The 21,305-nt window shown below is 52.2% G+C and overlaps 1 protein-coding gene across 1 annotated transcript in view; it reads right to left on the reverse strand.

Moving 5' to 3' along the window:
- Positions 1–21,305, reverse strand: part of ITGA1 (integrin subunit alpha 1) — a 150,682-nt gene that overhangs the window by 20,130 nt on the left and 109,247 nt on the right. The window contains exons 14-22 of the mRNA XM_045839909.1: positions 20,755–21,012; positions 18,365–18,495; positions 15,022–15,188; positions 13,516–13,652; positions 11,639–11,749; positions 10,702–10,914; positions 8,713–8,793; positions 3,327–3,403; positions 620–709 (exon numbers count right to left, since the gene is read on the reverse strand). Of these exons, the coding sequence (XP_045695865.1) occupies positions 620–709; positions 3,327–3,403; positions 8,713–8,793; positions 10,702–10,914; positions 11,639–11,749; positions 13,516–13,652; positions 15,022–15,188; positions 18,365–18,495; positions 20,755–21,012 (1,265 nt within the window). The remainder of the gene's footprint in view (positions 1–619; positions 710–3,326; positions 3,404–8,712; positions 8,794–10,701; positions 10,915–11,638; positions 11,750–13,515; positions 13,653–15,021; positions 15,189–18,364; positions 18,496–20,754; positions 21,013–21,305) is intronic.

The raw sequence follows: 21,305 nt of genomic DNA on the forward strand, positions 1-21,305 counted from the left end.
CTGCTAAGACTTTGACACCGAACTTGACTCTGATTCTCGCACTTCTTGCCGTCAGGGCACCTGTGTTCGGGCCCGGCGTGCGGTCCTGCCTAGACCAGGGAGCCCGCGGCAGGGGCGTGTGCCGACGGGACGGCTGTCGTGCGCATCCGAAGGCCGCGGGAGAAAGCACAGCATGTGACAATTAAAGAAATACGCAGCCAGCGCTCGCCCATGAGAAACGGTTTGATGCCGTGTGTCCAGAATGGGCAGGCTGTGCTCAGACCCCACACAGCCGAAACGGCAGCCACAGCTCTGCGGCTGGCCCGTGAGAACAGCTGCCGTTTGGGAAGGGCTTCTGGGCCTTCCAGGGGTGCCCTTGGCCGTGAGACGGGGGCTCAGAGGCAGCCCCGTCCCGTGGGCACCTCAGGTTTAGGTGGCTTGGCATGCTGGCTGCCACCCTTCAGAGGGCCCGAGGACTGCCTGGGGGTGGGTGCGGGGCGGGCCTGAGAGTTCGTCTCTCCGGTGAGTTAGGGAGGGGGCAGTTCAGATGCCTGTGGCCAGGGACCAGGGGGCGTGTGTCCCGGACCCCTGGGTCAGCACAGCAGAAAGACATCAACATCTATGAGCAGCTTCCTCCTACCTGTGAAACTGGAGCCCGACTTCGTACTTGACTGGGAGGGAGAGGCTGACCTCGTTGTCCGAAAGGGTTTCCGGAGGCTCTTCGCTGTCACTGCAAAACGCACAGCCCGTTCAGGCGAACCGCTCAGCCCGGCCTACTGGGGTGCTTCTGAGCGCTTGACAGGTAAGCTGTCTTAAGCTGGTGGCTACGTGGACGCACAAAAGAGTTCAACCCTGCATTTTCTAATGAGCTGAGGAGGGAGGTCGGAGAGGGGGCTGGCTGAAAGGTCCTGAGTGGATTGGGAGGAGCCGCTAGGGTTGAAGGCCAGGCTGACTTCGCCCCAAGTTTCTCGGACTTCTGGGAGGGTAACGGTGAGAATCCTTGGGCCGGTTCTTAAACGCACAGATTACTGTGCCTCTGTCCTAGGAACACGGATTTCGCAGGTCCAAGTTGGGGCCTCGGGCTTTTATGTTTTGTTGGTTTTTTTTTTAAGATTTTATTTATTTATTTTTAGAGAGGGAAGGGAGGGAGAAAGAGAGAGAGGGAGAGAAACATCAATGTGCAGTTGCTGGGGGCCGTGGTCTGCAACCCAGGCATGTGCCCTGACTGGGAATCAAACCTGCGATGCTTTGGTTCACAGCCCGCGCTCAATCCACTGAGCTACGCCAGCCAGGGCTGCTTTTATGGTTTTAACAGGGGATTCTTACTTGTGTATCAGAGACGAGGGCCTTACACAGGGACACGGCTAAGGTCACACACCTGAGAACGGGTCTGGAAGTTTCCGTCTTCAGTTTCATAGTCTTTCCAAACCACGTACTGCATGTCCACATTACATGTTAAACCCCGACCTCTCCCCGTGGTTTTGGTCATCATTTCAGTTGTATGTTATGTAACCACATGCAGATATATGTACACACCCACGTATCTCCTAATCCCCTGCATTTCAAAAGCACGGACGAGGGATTTCACAGTTACCAACGCTGGCTCTGGGGTCAGAGTTCATGGGATTGTTCGTGCACATGGGCACACTTTGGGTAAGCTTGTTTTTCCCTGTGCCCTGGTTTTTCCGCCTATAAAATGGGGATTTTATTGAAATAGTTAATAACTGGAGAGTGAGAAGTGGGTGCCCAGTGCTTCTCAGAGGAAATAATAAGTGTCGGCTCCTGTTATTATTATTATTGCACAGCCCTCCACCAAGCGGCCGAGAGCCTGGCATTCGGTCTCACAGAACGGCCAGTGAGGGCCTCCTTAAGGCCTCTGCATGGCTCCCAAGGGCGTCACGTGGCCTGTGGTTGGTGGCGGGGCAGTGAGGGCAGCCCCTGCCTGGGGGAGAGATCCTGGTGTGACCGGCCTTTTGTTACGAGCGCCCACCCATTTCACCTCGTAGCCAAAGGAATCTCCCCAAGGAGCGGCTCTGTACCTGCAGTTCCCCCTCTCAGAAACTTTTCTGGCTCCTCACAGCCTATTCAATTAGGAAAAAAAATGGATTGCCCTGGCTGGTGTGGCTCAGTGGATTGAGCACTGGCCTGCAAACCAAAAGGTCGCTGGTTTGATTCCCAGTCAGGGCACATGCCTGGGTTGTGGGCCAGGTCCCCAGCAGGGGGTCTCCAAAAGGTAACTGATTGATGTTTCTTGGCCTCTCTTTCTCCCTCCCTTCCTCTTTCTCTGAAAATAAATACATACAATCTTTTTTTTTAGCAAAAGCCTCAGTTCTGACATTCAACACTTTGCCACAACACGGCAGGACGCACACTGCTTAGGCGTTGTGTACATCCGAGTGAAACCAGGTCACCTGGTCCTCCTCCCACCCACTCCACGGCCCTACCTCTGAGTCTTCGCTCAAGCCGTACACTGTCCCTGAAATGCTCCACACCGAGTCCCCCGGCTCCTTTGTGAACCGTCATCCATCCATGAAGGACCTTCTCAGCTGTGATCTTGATGAGGCTGTCTGGAGTTCTCATTGCTGAGTAGATACACTTTCCCCCTCCATTAGGTCTCCGACTCCAGGTTTAGGTTTCTCTAATGGATTTTCCTTATTCCACCCCGAATGGCGAGAATGTAGACACTAGTCTCTGCCCCGTGGGGTGATGCTCACCCCGTGATGAGGTCCATGCCCTTTCTAAGTTTTATATTCCCTGCAGTGTCTAGTTTAGTATCCTGTCCGCTGTGGGTCTCAAATAAATATTTGTTGCGCTGAATGGATTTGAGCGTACAGAATTAATCTATCCATGAACTCCTTCAACATGTATGGAGTGATGATTAGATGCCAGGCACTGTGGCAATTACTTGGGAATAAAGCAATAAAAGATAGAACTATAACTCAGGGGGCTTTTGGTCCCTGGGGTGATTGCAATCAGACGAAAGTTAAGCCACGATTTCAATTTTCTTATTAACCTTTTGTTTTTTTTTTAGCCTATGTGTTCCATGTTATCTTTCAGAGGCTTCGATTGGTTTGGGTACCATTTATTAACCTCCTGGAAGTTATCATAAAGCTGAATCTGTCTAATGACTTCGTTGGCCTTGACAGGCGTTTAAATCAGCAGAGCCTGGCCAGTTTAAGTGAGCATAAATGCAGTTTGGCAGATACAAGCGATGCAATTACAACCTGTTCTGCGGCTCATGGAAAAAAAAAGCGGCTTCATCCAGTTAGAGAATTAAATTATTGCTATTAAATAAAAGGGCCTTTATGTTGCTAATTACTCACACACATGCACTCGCGCAAACCGACCTTGTTGCACTTAAGTGGATGGTCACATTTTCCATGAGATAGGACGTGTTGAATTGGAATATTATTTTGAAAGTCACCTGTGAAATAAAAATATACATCTTTAGTTTAGGATCAGATCAAGAAAACATTCACTTTGATGAAAATATTCAGTCACATGAACGATATTACCTAAGCTCGTATTGCGAAGTTATTTATGAAATATTGCCATGGGGGGGGAAATGAACACGATTATACTTAAACAACAATAAAAAATTGTGAAAAAAAAGAAAAGAAATATTATCTTACAGAAAAACTCATCACGTCTCAAAACTAGAACAAGATACGACGTACATGTACTTTTCAACATAAAATGCAATATGCTTTGCATATTAATATTGAATTTAAACACTTTATTCAAATTATGTTCATGATAATAACTTATACTAAACACAAACCATTACAGGAAGGGCCACCCTATTTGTTTTACTATATTCCCATAGACTAGAAGATCACAATAGTAAACAATATAATTATGAAGTGATCTTAACTAAAGTCTCTATAAATCTTCAAATATCAGCATCATTTATTGTAAAATAGAGGAAAAGATACTTGGTGCCATTAATTTGATCGTGTAAAAAAGTCTGGGACCTTTAGGGAATAACAACAACAAAGTGAAACACCATAAAAGGTTTGGCTATTTAGAATAAAGTGAACTATAAAAAAGGAGTGGGTAGTGCTTACAAAAGCTTGCACAGTTAGAATGATACCTTGGGGAAAACGGAAAAGCGTTTTTGCTGCGCTGACGCTCTGGGACACGTACAGGCCTGAGCACACACAGGAATTCCGTGACGCGCGATTCCGCACCAACTCCAGGGGGCAGACCGGGAGCCGGGTTCGTGGGAAGACATGCCCGCCACCGCTGAGTCCCAGTCCAAGAGCCCTCGCCAGTGTTTGTAAAACTGGGTTTCCAGTTCTCAAAACTAATCTCAGTTTGCCCCGGCTGGCGTAGCTCAGTGGATTGAGCGCGGGCTGCGAACCAAAGCGTCGCAGGTTCGATTCCCCGTCAGGGTACATGCCTGGGTTGCAGGCCACGGCCCCTAGCAACCGCACATGGATGTTTCTCTCTCTCTCTCTCTTTCTCCCTCCCTCCCCTCTCTAAAAATAAATAAATAAAATCTTAAAAAAAAACAACAACTAATCTCAGTGTGTGCAGTGTTGGGATTTTGGCCAGCAATATAGATGGCCCAAAACGCACCGTGAATAGAAACGACCTAAAAGTTTATCTTTGTAGTTGAGTGCTAGACAGGGCAGAGGCTGATGTTGGAAGCCCTTTCCGTGAACACAGGCACCGCCGCGGACGGGTGGCTAGAATGTCGGGGGCAGGACACATGCCTGGTCGTGCCATATCATTATTCACAGGAATTTTTTCCCCCAGTGTTTTCCTCTTCCACACATATCTTGAGTTACATTAAAAAATATTTCTTTCTCTCTTTTCTTAAAGATTTTATTTATTTTTAGAGAGAGGGGAAGGGAGGGAGGAAGACAGGGAGGGAAACATCAGTGTGTGGTTGCCTCTCACTCGCCCCCTACTGGGGACCTGGCCTGCAACCCGGGCATGTGCCCTGACTGGGAATCGAACCTGCGACCCTTAGTTTCGCAGACCGGCACTCGACCCACTGAGCCAAACCAGCCAGGGCAAAATATTTCTTCTAAAAACCTTCAGCCCTGCAGTTTTCTCCTTGCTCTGAAATAGCAATCGCAACTCCAGTAGAAGCTTTATTGGGTGGGCTTGAACTGCAATAGACAAAGGGCCAAACTGCCAGAGCCTCTCAGGGAGACCCTGCTCACCTGCCTTCCCTGCGCCCCCCACCGCCCCGCCCCCCCGCGGCCTGGATCCGGGAGCCTGGAGGGGGGTGGTGCTGAGGAGGCGGCAGACCTGGCGGAGGCCCCTGCAGAGGGCGGGCTGGAGACGCTGCCTGTTGCGCATTAATCTGACCCTACAGTGCTTCAGCGATAAATCTAGACCCTAAAACCAAAGTGTATTTTAAGTGGAAAGCCATCTAAAAATCAGTTGCAAAATATCCCAATGATCTCCCCATCTCCCTCCTGGTGACGTGAGACACTTTGATTTGGGCTTTTACCCTAAGCAGGAAGGAACTGCTAGATAAAGAAGGAAATGGTTAATAAATGATTAAGATTGTGATTAATGTCTCCAGTGGTTGGAATGTAACATGAAGTGTGGCATTATTCTTTCAGAAAGTGAGATAATTCCAGGGTTCATTAAAGCGGTCAAGGGAAGGAGCAGATAGAAATTGACATTCCTTATTTCCATGTCAAATTAGACGAATTATGAATGTGTTTTTTTTTTCAAATGTGAAGTGTGTTTTAGAGATTTGTAGAGAAGAAATTCAATTTCACAGTAAATTTTATTTGGGTCATCAAGAAATAGACTCTATGATGAGATTCCAAAAATAAACTGGTATGTCCTGTTTGTTCCGTAAACGAAAATGGACATTGAAGAGATTTATTGAATTTGATGATAACTGCTGTGATTCACAGTTTCCTGGAACGCTAGTAACCATGCTGCATGCATTGAAAGGAAAGGCCTTTTTGAATTCTTATTTGCAAAAAGAGAAGCTAAGAGATTTTGTTGGAGACACGTGACTGCTATTTGCAGATGTCCCCCCGGTGTTCATCGACGTTTTGGAGGGAGAGCAGGGGCTGTCTCTCCCAAGGTCTTATATTATAAACTACTAGCATACGAGAAAGTTGGAGTAAGTACTGCGGACAGTGCTCCCCTTCTTGGTTTAAGTCTAGGTCAAGGCCGTAAAGTATCTTCCTAGCTGAATAGTTCTGAGTAATTAAATATTTCCCTCATTAACTTGATAGTAAAAAAAGAGCAAGTACTTATACTGAAATGTAACTGTCAACGAAAATATATGCAAATATCTTGCTTATCATTAAGTGAGATCATCATTCTCTGCTCTCCACGGAAACAAATATTGTCTTTAACACTGAATGTACTTAGTACTTAATGAGATTTCTTACTTCACTTCTCTTCACTTACTGTGGGAGGTTCCATCCAGGGCAATTGGGTAAGAAAAAGAAATAAAAGGCGCTGGACTGGAAAGAATGCCTCTATTTGCAGATGACAAGACCTTGTATATAGACTATTGTGTGGAATCCTCTAAAAAATTATTAGAACTAATAAATAATTTCAACAAGGTGGCAGGGTAACTGATCACTATTTCAAAATAAATTGCATGTCTATGTATTAGCAATAAAAAAAACCTGAAAATAAATTTAAGAAAGTAACTCCATTTAAAATAACATCAAGAAGAATAAAATGCTTAGGAATAAATTTAACTAAGTAAGGGCAAAACGTGTATTCTGAAAACTACAAAACATTTTTGAAAGCAATAAAGAAAATCTAAATAAGTGGTAAGACATTTGATTGTTCTGGATAAGAAGACTTGATATTTTTAAGGGGGTAAGACTCTCCAAATTGATTTGCAGATTCAATGCAATCCCTACCGAACTTCAGAAAATAACAAGCTTCCCCTAGAGGACAAACGGAAATGAAAGGGACCCGGAATAGCCAACGGTTTTGGAGAAGAAAATAGTCGCAAGACTGACCTTTCCTGATTTCAGGCTTACGACAAAGCTGCAACCACCAAAGCAGTGTGGTCCTGACGTAAAGATGGACATATTGACGAATGGGAGACAATGAAGAGTCAAGAAACAAGCTCAGGTGCGTTCGGTCAGCTGATTTGCAGCGAGAGCGCCAAGATAGCTCACGTCCTCAGACAGACGGTGTGGGACACCTTTTAAAGTCCTCAGACAAGAATGAAGTGGGACTCGTCCCTCACAGCACACGCATGCGTTCACGAAAACGGGGCACAGACCTAAACGTAAGAGCGAAAACTGTACAACACTTGGGAGAAAAAATAGGACTAGACCGTTGTGACCTTGATTCAGGCAGAGCCTTCCTGCATACAACCCCAGAAACACGAGTGACAGCAGGACAGATGGGTGAGATGGACTTCAACAAGGCACAGACTTCTGTGCGCGCGCGGACGGCATCAAGAGGGCGAAAAGACGGCGCACGGGACCGGACGCGAAGTGTGCACGTCGGGGACCCGAGGAGCAGCTGCAGTGCAGAGTACCGGGAGAGCTCTCACAGCTCACTGAAATAAACACGAAACACGTCCCATGGAACAGCCGCCGGCGGGCCCGAGCGGACACTTCTGCGCAGGCACATGCGTGGCCAGCGAGCGCACGAGGAAGGCTCAGCGCCACGAGCCCTCAGGAAGTGCGAGTTAAAACCACGGGGAGACGCGAGCTCACACGCCCAGGGATCAGTAGCAAAAAGGCAGGGACGAGGTGAAGAAGCTGGAACCCTCAGGCACGGCTGGTCGGGATGTAAACCGGTGCGGGGGCCACTTTGGAACACAGTGTGGCAGTTGCCCAAAACGTTACACCTGGTTGCCATGTAACCCCAGATTCCCATCCCTACGCTCCCCCCCCCCCCAGAGAGCTGAAAACAGCCATCCGCACCGAGACCCGTACACAACTCTCTACACAGTAGCTTTATCCGCCGTAGCCAAAAGGTGGAACCACCTCAACGCCAACCACCCTATGCACCAACGAGCAAAAGGTGACACACGATGGAGTATTATTTGGAAATAAAAAGGAATAGACTACCGATATATAACCTAGCCTTGAAAATGCCAGGCTCAATGGAAAGCCAATCACAAAAGGCCACACATACTGCGTGAGTTTGTTTATATAAAACGCCAGCGCAGGCAAACCCATGAGAAAGAGGGCAGATCGGCGGTTGTCTGGGGTCGGGGGACGGGGTGCCGAGGGGAAAAGAGCGGCAACTGATCGCGTGGGTGGGGTTCCTTTCGGGGACGTGAAAATGTTCTGACGTGGATTGTGGTGCACAATGCGCAGTCCGGTGCACACACAGAAACCCTCCGAATTACACACTTTAAATGAGGGGGTTGTACGGTATACGAACTATTATATCTCCACGAGGCTTCTGTGAGAAGGAGAGAGGAAAATGACAGCCGAGCTTCTAGACAAAGTTCTAACCCTGCCTGCCTGCAAGGCTCTTTCCCCTGCAGGTCAGAAAACTCTACCGCACGGCGCTTCGGCGCGAGGACTCTCTGGCTCCGCACTATCAGATCTGTCGTGTGGCGCCGACCCATCCTTTTGGGTCGAAGTTTGGCTCGGGCGATAACTGCCTTTGGATTCCAAGAGTTCCACGTGTCAACTCGATCTTCTTCCTCGACACCGCCCTGAAGGGCCAGGGCCAGGGCCAGAAGGAGTTCTGGAACCGGCACTGAGCACGTTACTTTTCATCCCCGGCTGCCACAACTGCCGCTCGGCGTGGCCTGCTCACCATTTGCCCTCTCCTCAGGAACGGGTACCCCACTTTGCACGTGACGTTGTGATTGGATTCGCAGCTGTCCTTCTGGATCGCCTAGAGGAATGGAGACGGAATTAGAGAAGTCACGCAGGTGGAATCCTCGACCTTGGTTTGCTAGAATTTCCCCAGCTGCGCCTGCACTCTGTCTTGCTAAGATCTGCCTTTCAATGTCACTGGGGAAGTCAGGGCACTCCGGGGTCACCCGTCCCACTGCCTGTGGACGTCGGAAAACGTCACTTAGGGTTGGGGGGCCTGGAGGAAGCACAGAGCACGTCACTCCGTTCCGCCTGGATCTCCCTTCCTGCACCCCACAGGGCGCAGGTGGCTGGATGGAAGGGCCACGCAGACCAGACTGGCACGTGCAAGCCCACCGTGAACAGCAGCTGGGGAGGGCAGCGTGGACCCCACCTGGGACCACCGGGGTTTGAACCCCGACTCCACCCCTCTCGGCTCCATCCTCGTCAAGAGTCCTGATTGTCTGTCAAGCGGGGTTAGTGACCCTCCATCTCATTAAGTTTAACACGCCATTTAACTGGACACATTGTTTATCATGTGCTGCTACCAAGAAAACACAATGCTGCCGGATTCATAAACACACCACCGACTGCAGAATTCAGCTACGGAAACGTTAAAATGTGGAGGGGGTGGGGTGATCTTGGAGTCTCTGCACTGCGGCGATGCCTGCTTAGGGAAGAATCGCTGAGTGCGAAACCAGGAGCCCAGCACACGCCAAGACTCAAGGGAAGACAGCCGTTTGGGGCACTGTTGTCATGGGAACCCAGGGGGTTCCTGGGGCCGCGCTGCTGGTTTCAGGCATTACCGGGGTCTCTCCGCCCAGGCCGGGAACGCGCCGGGCAGCCACAGGCCATTATGACCCGGGCAGTGACATTTTCCCGTCATCACTCTGCACATTTGGGTTTATAATTAACATTCCTCACTGAAAACCTGTGGTCGTAATACAGGACATTTTTTTCATACCTTAGTCATGTTGCTAAGTGATCTCTTGGCAAATGGAAAAAAAAATCAGGAAAAATATAAAGTCACAGAAACTAAGCAACAGAATTGAATACCACATACAATATGTGTATTGGCTTTGAAGATGCATCATATTAAAAGCACGAACTCATTTATAATTAGTTTGTGCAAATACACACAGAATTGAACTCAGGACGGTTCATTCAGAGATCAGGATTAAAAGCAAAGTGGTTACTAACTCCTTCTGACACAGCGTTTCATGCAGCTTTATGCTGTTGCCAAAACAATGGGAAAGCTTCCGGCAGGGCAACGGGTCAGCCACCTCCCACACTGCCCCGTCCACCTAAGGACTTCGCACAGAAGTGGGGGTGTCTCGGTTTTTCTGCCTGTAAGTGTCTTCCGGTCAACGCCTGCCTCTCTGCGCATCCCTGCGCCTCTGCTATGCTGCTTTGACTTTCACGGCGGTGTTTATTTTGTTTGACTCAGCCTCAGGCACGGCGCTGTGAGGGTTCGGTGACGCACAGGTTTAATACACGAGAGACCCCTTCCTCATCCTGAGCCCGAGAAGAGACAGATGTCTCCAAAGAATCACATCAAAGCCCTGGCTGGCGCAGCTCAGTGGATTGAGCGCGGGCTGCGAACCAAAGCATTGCAGGTTCGATTCCCAGTCAGGGCACATGCCTGGGTTACAGGCCATGGCCCCCAGCAACCGCACATTGATGTTTCCCTCTCTCTCTCTCTTTCTCCCTCCCTTTCCTCTCTAAAAAATAAATAAAAATAAAATATTTTTTAAAAAAGGAATCACATCAAAACCAAAGCCCTCAAGACCATCGTGGCATTCGCACCATTAGGTGGTACCGATTTTGCACCAAAGGCGGTGTCTTCTATCCAATCAACACAATAAAATAATTAGTGTGGAAAGCCGGCTCAGGAAGTCGCCATCCCGAGATCCCGAGCACCCAGCCCGGGGCGGAAGGGCGAGGTTACCTCGATCCCGGAGAAAATGAGGTTGGAGGAGTAGTGCGCCGTGGTCCTGGTGTTGTAGGCGCTGTCGCCCTTGTTCCTGACCGTGAGGCTGACGTTGAGCTTGTCGCCGGGGGACCTCACGAGCAGCGCGCCCGGGGGGTCCGGGGTGGAGGCGCCCAGGGCGAGGTCCGACACGCACGTGTCCTTGTTCCCGCAGTCTTTGGCGAAGGGGATCTGAAACGGGCCCGCGGAGCACCTTTCAGACTCTAGTTCAGTGTTAACCCGAGTCAGAGAGGTGGTCTGAGGCCGGGTGACCCCTCAGGGGGATCGATCCCACTGCAGGAATCGCGGGACAGTCTCTGTTCGTGCCCACGGTGCGTGGAGGAACTGAGGGAGCTTCTGCTTTGGGGCGCAGACTCTCCCGGGCCTTTAAAGGAGGCCCACGGTTTCCACGGACGAGCCTCCGTGGCCTTGGCCCGTGAGAACAGGAGGGTTTCAGAGGGCCGAGGCGAGCACCGTGAGTGGACACCTCAACCCTCACCCCGGGGATGGGAGGTTCCGCTCAGAAGAACTGGACGCCGCTCGGGAGGGCCACTGCGCCCCAGTCCGCTCAGCGGGGCGGGAAACGGCCGGGACGCACAGCGGGGGCTTTCCTCGCCTCCCCCTCCCCACGCAGGGCTCCCCCACTTCATGCAGCTCGCCACCGAGAGCTGCCCTTTCTACTTCTGCCCAGATGTCTCCCCTTTCTGCTCCCCTCGCCTCCTCTGGTCCGCCCACCCTCCTTGCCAGACTCATTTAAAGGTGCATGTGCGTGTACCTGCTTGTCACGCACACATACATGTAACCCTAAATCAATTACAGACATGCATGTGTGTGTGTGCGTGTGTGTTCAAGTATTTCAAGTTTTTCCTTAACATAGTCACACACAGGCATCCCAAAGGGAAAAACCGGGACTTACATATTCGTGCACCGAACTGGGCAGCGAGTCGTCGAGGACGGGCCCGTCGTCTGGACTGATGAGGTTGAAATCCAAGGTGATCCTTACAGAGTCCCGGAAGTCGTGCTTGTCCTGGAGGCCGAGACATAACACGCGTCGTTGGGGCCCCACTTACCGGGCGCTCCGACCTCGACGGGGCTTCCGTCCCCCCGTCGCTGGGGGTCAGCCCTGCGTGAACGTTTTTGGGCACCCGGTCCGACGTGGGACCCCCTCAGGCTCTGCTCTGCAGGGCACGGCCGGCCCTGGGCCGGGACCAGGGCCACGGCTGGTGCGCACGGGCTCCAGGTGGTGCCGACCCGCCGACGCGCCAGGGCTTCTCCGAGGGGCCGCTGGAGGGGGCGGGACGCGCCGCCCCTGGTCACTCGCTGGGAGCCACCTGCGCTGCAGCGCCACCCCCCCGGAGGCCCCGGGCTCACACCGCCGTGCAGCACTTCCGGGGGGGTCCCCCCACTCGGGAGAGCAAACCGCTTTCAAACTGCGTTGCATTTCACTGACACACGGCATATCCTGAGTCGTCAGACTCACACGAGGGGAACGATACGTAAATAGTGCTAATACGGTCGATACTGGGCAGACCGTCAGCAGTGACAGCACCGTCTATGGCCGGTGCAGAGCCACCAGCTTTGTACACACGGCGGAGTGTCATTTCCACGGGCCTCCACGAGGAGTCTCCACCACGGGCATCGCTTGACACACGAAAGCCGAACCTGTGAGACACTGAACGACTTCGCCAACGTCACTGAGCTACGGACTCCGCCCTGGCTGAGTCCAGGACCGGCGGTCACGTACCCGTGAGGGTCCAGATGACCTTGGGGAGTCTGGCAACTCGCTCACCCCTTCCCAGACCCGTGCTCGACCCTGCGTTTGCACAGCGGCGCCCTGCTGCGTTCTCACCCCCATCCCCGCTGGAGGCAGCGCCCCCCGACCCCCTGGCCCCCCAGACCTCCCGCCCCCCGTCCCATCACGTCCCAGCCTCGGTCCCTCGATGCTGGCCCCGCGAACCCGCCCAGGACGCACGACTCTGGGATTTGGTTTCCGACCGCAGATCGGCCTTGGCGTTGACAGAGTAAGTTTTGTTGTGACACACGTCACGGGGTGGGGGGGGACAGTGACACGAAATCCCCGAGGAAAAGTCTCTGAGGTTCGACACCTGTCTTTTCTCATCACACCCATGCGGCTGTTTTCTTCTTGCTTAAAGCAACCGTTCAAGCAGCCCCTGCCCTTGGTGGGGAAGGCCCCCTCCGTCCACGGCACCGAGAGTGGGTCCAACCAGCTGCCCAGCTGCTTCCAGCGACTGATAATAATTTGCTTTCCTCGGCCCCCCCCGCCCACTCCAGCAGAAAGACACTCAGGGGGCCCGAAGCCCGCGGCAGAGGGGGAACACCAGGCGTCTCCCCCTTGGGTTTCAGCACGAGGCACGAGTGAAGTGCGTGGATGAGCACCAGAGGAGACCCCAGAGAGCACACGGCCCCGCGGCCCCTCAGGGCATGTAACCTTTTATCGCCCCCCCGCCCCCCTTGGCCCACGAGGCGGCCCGAAGGGACGCGTTTCCACGCTGAAAGGGCACAGCAGTGAAGAGACAGGCCTCTCGCTGATGTCCCCGTGCCCCGAGCACGGCTCTCGGAGACCGCACAGGGAGAGGAGAGGTGATAAAATGAACTTGGAAACCAGGACATCATACCCGGGACTTCCTGACAGCAGGGAACCGACAAAATTACAGTGAATCTCACGACGCGCGAGACAGAAACCGGACGGAGAGAAGGGACAGAGGTGACACAAGACACCCGGGCGCGTGTCCGGCTCCGGGACACGGCAGCCACAGCACACGATTTACTTGCCAACATGTAGAAGAAATGCTTGGTGCACTTGGACGCGCGGACGGTGACGTTCCTCTGGACCCTCCTCTCCTGGGTTCCCGAGAAGAAGCTGCGAGCCATCTGCCTGAGCGAGTCCAGCGTGACGCGGTACTGCATGTCTAGGGGGATGGAAACAGGGCAGTGGGGGGGGGAGGGTTTCGGGGTGCTTTTCACTCGGCCCAGCCCGTTCGGTCAGCGCGACGGAAAGGTCTCTCGGGCCGTCGGCCGGCACAGAGCTTCTGCCGTCCAGCTCGCAGCAGCGCCGCGGGGCGAGGGCGCCCACAGGGGGGACGCCAGCCTGGGGGGCGGGGAATCCTCGGAACGGCTGGCGCAGGCGCTACACTCTCCATGGTCGGTCACACTTTGTAATTTACACGTGCACGCACACACACACACACACACACACGCGTGCCCCTTACATATCAGCTACTTTCCGGACCACGCCTGTGTCTACGGGATTTACTCGCTTCAAATATTTACTTTGTTGCATTTTAATAGAGACATTGATGACATTTTTACCTAGCTTATAACAAGTGCCACTTTAGAGTATGATCTTAGCCTAGAATGCATTCAACCTACTAAATAAGTTTAATAAACTAAGCACACCCTAAGCAGGAAAACAAGTTACGCCTCGTACTTCTAAGAAGGTGACAATGCCCCCCACGCGGTCACTTTGGTACTCACAGAAGTTAAGTGAGACTGAAATAATGCTACACATGGAAATGTAAACCGCTACTTCCCATTCCTGCCCCTCATCTGTCTTCTCGCCAGAGGACCACTGCGGAGCACACATACGCACCGAGGGCACACTAAGAAAACTAGGTTTTAAAGATGAGTGCTTCCCTCATTCCACTTACACTGGGTTTGCAGAGTAACTCACTCTCTGCTGCTAGTGGCCTTCCCAGTATCGACTCTGGCATATTTCAATATCGTTTTTAAAGAAGGCTCAGTGAGTGTCACGTGTGGGGAGAGGGACACACCTGGGCTGCTGTGGTGTGCCTGAACATCAGACTCAAAAATGAGGGTCGCCTGAGCGGAGCAAAGGGACCCCGGGGAGGGGGCTGGCACCATGCTCACACCCCCTGCAGTTCCCGGCCTGCCCAGGAGAGGGCAGCAGGGAGGGAGAGGGCCTGCTCCGCGAAGCTGGGGCGCTAGGTGGGCTCTGGGGGAGCCTAGCTCCTAAGCACCGTCTGTGAACTAACTCTCTCTCTCTCTCTCTCCAGTTTATTTTCTAAGCGCCAACTGTTTACAGGAAATGTGGTGCTCCAGGGGAATGCTGGGGTGTCGAGGCCGCCACCTGAGCGCCTGCTCCGGATTCACCGGGCTGCGCCCCCATTCCTGCACGGCAGCTTTCATTGCAGGCTCCCCACGTTCGCAGGGGCAGACGGGCGTGCAGACCCCCTTGCCGGGGGCACACGGCACCTTCCCGGCCCCCGCAAGGGCACCGTCCTCCTGCCCCAAAGCACCTGCTGCGTGCGGCACACTTACCGGCTTCGTAAACCGTGTCTTCCTTGGACTTCAGTTTCGCGTCGAAACACACGGTGGCGTTGATGCACACGGTTTCCTTTCCCTCCACGCGGCAGTTTTTCTTCTGGATGTTCACTTTGTTTGGTTCAAAGCTCATGGTCACTTTAATGACAGCCACGTCTCGGGACCTAGACACGCGTAAACGGGGGTGATCACTCCCACATTTCTGCACATACAGGATGCCACCCTCGGGGGAGCCCAGAGGGAGTCATCGAAGAGGGTGGTGGTTCCCTGTGGATGGGCTGGGCTGTTGGGAACCGCCCTGCCTGGTTTCAGGAGCTGTAACCCCTCACCCCGCCATGGCCAAGGCTGAGTGAGGGACCTTCGGACCCTAAGCCACTAGGGAGACAAAGCTTATCTCCCTGGCAGGGGCATCGCCTCTGCTCCTTTTACTTCACCCTGCCTGGCTCCCAGTGCTTGATCAATTAGTCAATGATGGGGAAGATTCCTCAGGGGAGGGACGACCTAAGACAGGCATGGTCACAGGGGACCCCAGGGAAGGACTTGGGGGGCTATAGCAAAAGGGGGTGATGGACCCTTGCCCCTCGGCTTTGACATAGCCTGAGTCCTCATTCTGGCTGAAAGAAGTCTCCTAATCTCTTGGCTGCCTTACTTCCCCTGCCTGACTTAAGCCTGAAACAATGCCTTAAGCCTGAAGCAATGACAGAGGGTGGTGCAGCCCTGTGCTGGAAAGGGCAGGTTCTCTAGGGGGATCAGGCCTAAGAAAGAATACGTAAAATCCTGTGAAACCTGCTTTGTCTAGAATGCTCTCAATTAAATGATAAGGGCCTGGGCAGGAAATGAGTTTGTTCCTCAAAGTTTTATGGCTCTTTAGCTATCTGACCCTGACTCAGAATAGGCCCTCAGAGTTCTTTGTATGTTTTATTCCTACTGCCTGATAATGATGAATGAGCTTTACCTGTATTCTTGTGCAAAACAAACCCAATAAAAGCCTGCCAAGGCAAGGGTCCGGGCGCTCTCCCCTTGAGAGAGAAGCCGCGCCATCCCTTTTCCTCCACGGGTCTCGGTGATCTGTGCGAACCTGTCTTGTGTCTCATCCATAACGCCACAGACACCGCAGGCCGGTATCTGCATCAATGGGTCTTCCCGACTCCATTTCTCCGGGGAATTTATTACAGATGCAAATGTGTCTGGCCTTCTGGGGAACACTCGGGTTGCTTTGGAAGCATGCTAGGCTTTTGTTTATAAAGGAGAGCTGAATATGCCACTCCCAAATACGACCTACTGAGTTCAGGTCACGCCACCCTCCCCCACATGCCGCATTAATCTATGGACCATTTGGAGCTGCAGGGACAGGCTTTTCCAGAACTCCCTCGCCTGCCCAAAGACAGACCCTCCAAAAGGAACACAGTTGTCCCAAAAACCTCCCCGGGAGTGCCGTCAGCCAGGGAGCACCCGCGCATCACAGGGGAAGGGACTGGGGGCTCGCACCACACCCGGACCAGTGTCCTCACTAACCATCACCCTCCATCTCGTCTCCCGGGGCCGGGTCATCCTTCCTAGGAAGCCTCTGCTGCCCCTTGAAGATCAACCCTTTCCCTATTACAAGGGTATTGAGTGTGAACCCTAAGCCGCCTCAGGGAGTTAAGCATTTTCCCCGGGTATCGCCCACATATCCCTGAGGTGTGCGTGGCAATTTAGTTCAGGGCCCACAGTTCCAACAAAAACAAAAAGCACGTGCTCTTTGCTCCCGACACCGGTGACTTCTGGTCCCAGTGAGTCCTCCCCACGGTCACAGCCTCTTGCTGCCCAGCACTCTCCTTCCCCAGGCACGGCCTTTCAGTTTGCCTTTCCCTCCAGTTGTGTGTATCGCAAGTGTGTGCATCTGGTCTGTCCAGAGAAAGTGCAGCCATTGTTAACACGACGAGGACGGTTCGTGGGACCTCAGTGTAACCTGGCGGCCACGCAGAGTGGACTGGGGTGCGCATGTGTGAACACGGGTGACTTCACTGTACTGCTCAGTGGGGACAGTAGACGCCACTGAGTGAGCATGTGGACTGTGTGGCCGTCACATTCAAGATGACAGAGCGAGTAGAGCAAGGAATCTGCCTCAGATTTTGTGTTGAGCTTGAACATCCTCCACGGAAACTGTTCAGATGATTCAGAAGGCGACAGCTATGGGCCACTGCTGACTGGCAGCTTCATCATGACAATGCGCCTGCTCATGCATTACATCTCATGTGGAGCTTTTTGTTGAAGCATCAAATCACCCAGGTGACTCAGCCCCCCTACAGCCCTGATTTGGTGCCTGGCAACTTCTGGCTTTTCCCAAAACTAACATCACCTTTGAAAGGGAAGAGATTTCAGACAATCAATGAGATTCAGGAAAAGGCAACAGGGCAGCTGATGGAGACTGGGAGAACTGGGTGAGGTCCCCAGGTGCCTACTTTGAAGGGGACTGAGGCGTCATTGTCTTGTGTACAATGTTTCTTGTATCTTCTTCAGTAAATGTCCTTGTTTTTCACACTAACTGGCTGGATAAGTTCTGGACAGTCCTCATAGTTATATGCATAACAAGTGCATACATAGTTATATGTACTAGCTAAAAATTTCAAACATTTGGTTATAATCAGTGTGTAATTTAGTATACAATTTTTACTTGACCGTTAGTTTTATCTTAGGTTACAACAGTTACCAATTTTCCGGTCTCTGTGTTCCCCTCAATCTTTTGCAATTTTCTTTACCGCTCTTCTAGATGAAGTTTTGGGAAAAGAACCGTTGAGATTTTCTTCACCTGAATTACATTCAGCCAAAGGTCAATTCGAGAGAATCAGCGTGTGAGCTTTCCCCTGAGGCTCATGTCATAAATCTAGTTTTCACTTATTACGTCCTTCCTTTATATCCTTGATAACATCTGTAACGTTTTAAAAAATCATCATACAAAATTCTCACTGTTATTCTTCATATATTTTTAACCACTTTTTTCAAATAGAACCTATTTCAAAGTTGTTTTCAACTAGTTAGAGGTAGAGTTATTCATGCTATTAATAAGTTATTTTATTAATAAATAAAATGACATTAATATATGCATTTGACCCTTGACTAGGATTTTACAATTAATTGGAATTAATTTGGGGAGGCAGGCATTTTAAAGGCTGGGCAAATTAAGGGTTGATTCTATTTGTTCCTTTAATATGGTTTATTGACTTCCCCAGCTTACCGAACTGCGTGATTTCTGTCTGAATAATGGAGCACAGGAGGAAATTAGTTATTCTGTACGATTGAAAGCCCCCAGAACCGTGGGTGAACCACCGGATGCCCTGGGTGTTATTACAATGCCTACCAGAAGAGGGCGGCACCGCCCAGGCCGCCGATGGTCACGTCCGTCAGACCGTCCCCGTTCAGGTCCATTTCTCCGTGAATGGACTGGCCGAAGAATTTCAGTGTCTCGCCGTCTCCGCCCGATGGAATACGCTGTGAAAACCCGAGAGTTTCCATGTCAGAAGAGTGTCTTCCAGAACAGTTTTAAAGAAACCCGAGGACTTGCGTTGGTTAACACAATATTAAAATGAAACAACTTTTGGAGAGCGGCCCAAGAGGCACCCCCTCCCCCCCCCCGCCCCAATCTGGAGACGAGAGAAATGACCCAGATGTCCCCAAAGGATGTTCTTTTCAGAGCACAGACTAACCCCGCCAGGGTTCCTGACACCAGAGAGGGGGGAAGTCACACCGTGTCATTTTGCCCCGCTCCTCCAGGAGATCACTGTCATTGGCGCTGCCGCCCGGGGACGCAGAGACCCCCAAAGGCGCCGGGACCCTGGCAAACACACCGCACCAGCCGGGCGGAGCGGGAAGCGTCCCGGCCAGCCTGCGCGCTGAACTTGGCGCTGGCTGTCAGCCACGCCTTTCCACATGCACTCAGCTTCTCTGTCTGCCGAAACCTGTCCCGCGCGCCCAGGGCGCCACAGGCTCCCTCCACGCACAGGCGTCCTGGGCCTTGGGAGCGCGCGGTGAGTTCAAGGCCGGGTTTGTGCGCATCCCCACGCGCGATGTTTGACGCCTGTACTCCTGACTTACCTTTGGTTCAAGCTGGTAGTATTTTCACAGGGCCCCGTGGTGAGGAGACAGGGCAGGCGGACACTCCCTAAACTCGGGGCCTCCTCACCCTCCCATTTCCGCTCAGAAGTCATAAATTAAGAGGCCAAATGAGCAAAGCAAGTGGGGACATTTTTCATGCTTAAATGTTGGTGGCTCGTTGGGAAGTATTTCCTTACTTCCTCCCTTCCCCCCACCCCCAACAAACAAATCAGGAGACATCTGCATCCTTGGTTCTAGAAGAGTCCATCCAGTGTGATTCTGGGCCACCCCCACCCCACAGGCATGAGCAGCACCTCTGGTTGCCATGGAAACGAGGGGGCGTATCTCTGGGAAAATGTTCTGCCAATAATTAAAGAAGCTCAACTCGAATACTCTTTGTTGTTTAAATCTGTGTGTTGATGTAGCACCATTTTACAAAACACATTGCTCGTGACAACTCCATTCCATGGATTAATAATTTGAAACCCTCCCCGTGTGACTGCCAAGGCCTCCCCATCCGACGTGCAGGGTGGATGACGAAGGGTGCGCTGGCGGAGCTCACGGAGGAAGCTCCCCCAGGCCCCGGGACTCCAGGAAAGCGCATAACAGGGCGCCCCTTAACAGAAACAAGCCACTCACTAAACACAGAGCGGAGCTGGCTTGTTGCTGGGACGGGCCCTTTATTCTGTTCTTTCCCTACTAATGTCATCGTGACTCCGTGGCCGCTCAGCAAGACTTCTCCACACGCGAGTGAGACTGGAGAGTTGTGTGGGCTACGGCACCACGGAGAACGACCAAATGACAACAGAAACAATTAACGTTCTGATTTTCTCTTCCTGGCAGAGAAACTAGAAACTAGTAGATCCCATTGTGTTTCAAAGCATTGGCCCATGCCTCACTGTGGTTACTTAAAGACAATTCCACAGTTTTCATAGTGCAGTGAACGCTTCCGTGAGTCTATGTTTTTCTCATACAGGGAAACGTTACATTCGTGGATCAGAGCCACTAACGAACAGGGAGTTTAAAACAGGAACAACGGGAATCCCCCGAGGGCGAAGTCCAGTTACTCAGATGTGCTTTTCCCAGAGGGATTGCTGGTGAGAAAATGATAAACTTTTGGAAACCCAAATCCGTTTGCTGGAAATACACCAATCTACTTCCTAAATATACAGGCAATGAAGTTTCATGATTGATACTGACACTGAACTGATGCTGAACACGGATTCTGAACATGAAGCCAGTAATCTAATCTCCCTTCCTGGCCGAATCCCATGACGACTGCTCTCCGGTTCAGAAAGCCGTCCCCTCTGCTTTGGATGGGGCGCACTGCAGGCCTCGGGCGGCAGTGTGAAAAAGCGCTCTTCCGTCTCGTGCGTTTTTGTTTGCTTTTTACCATTTCAAAAGACCAGATTGAGGATATGTGGCACGTAAAAGAAAAAAACTAGATAAAAAAATGAAATACAAAGCAATTCTTCTCTCAAGGGGGAAGAGAAGGAGAAACCTAGCTTCCCGCTGGAGTCAGAAGACAGACACACGAACACCCAGGAGGCGGGCCCAGAGGCCTGGGGAGGACCACCCCAGCTCGGCCCCCCATCGGCACCCCCTTGGGCGGGTCGGCGGCGGTCCAGGCCCGCACCTGCGCAGGTGCGGCCTCACCTGCACGTGCTGCCGCCGCAGCGTCCGGCCGCTGCCGTGGTAGATGTACACGGCGCCCGCGTGGTCACCCTCCAGCGGCGCGCCGATCACCACGTCGTTCAGCCCGTCCAGGTTGAGGTCGTTCACGGCGGCGATCGCCGTTCCGAAGCGGGCCCCGCACGGCTCGTGCTTGTTCTTCTTGGTGCACGAGTTGTGCTTCACGGCCGAGCAGCACGTCTGCTTAACGGGCTCCAGGCTCATCTGGTACTCAAACCTTGTCTGGCGGAGAGACAGACAGGACGCTCGGGGACCTCCCCGGGACTGCGGCAGAGCCGGGGTTTAAGTGCGTCCTCAGTCGGCGCTGGGAAACCCATCGTGCATCAAAGGTCACGTTTGTCACATTTCCGCAACACCGGGTGGGGGCAGCGGAGAGAGATGTCAAAGAACAGAGTGCAGACGTGTAGGAAAGAAGACAGGTGGAGGATTTCAGTGGATTCTCTTTCTAACGCAATTGAGTGAGTGTGCCACTCACCGCATCTGTTTAAAGCAAAAGAAGTGAATTTTGAAACCCT

The sequence above is a fragment of the Phyllostomus hastatus genome, unplaced genomic scaffold (assembly GCF_019186645.2).
Source record: "Phyllostomus hastatus isolate PE091 unplaced genomic scaffold, TTU_PhHast_1.1 phas_contig_329, whole genome shotgun sequence".
NCBI classification, from domain to species: Eukaryota; Metazoa; Chordata; class Mammalia; order Chiroptera; family Phyllostomidae; genus Phyllostomus; species Phyllostomus hastatus.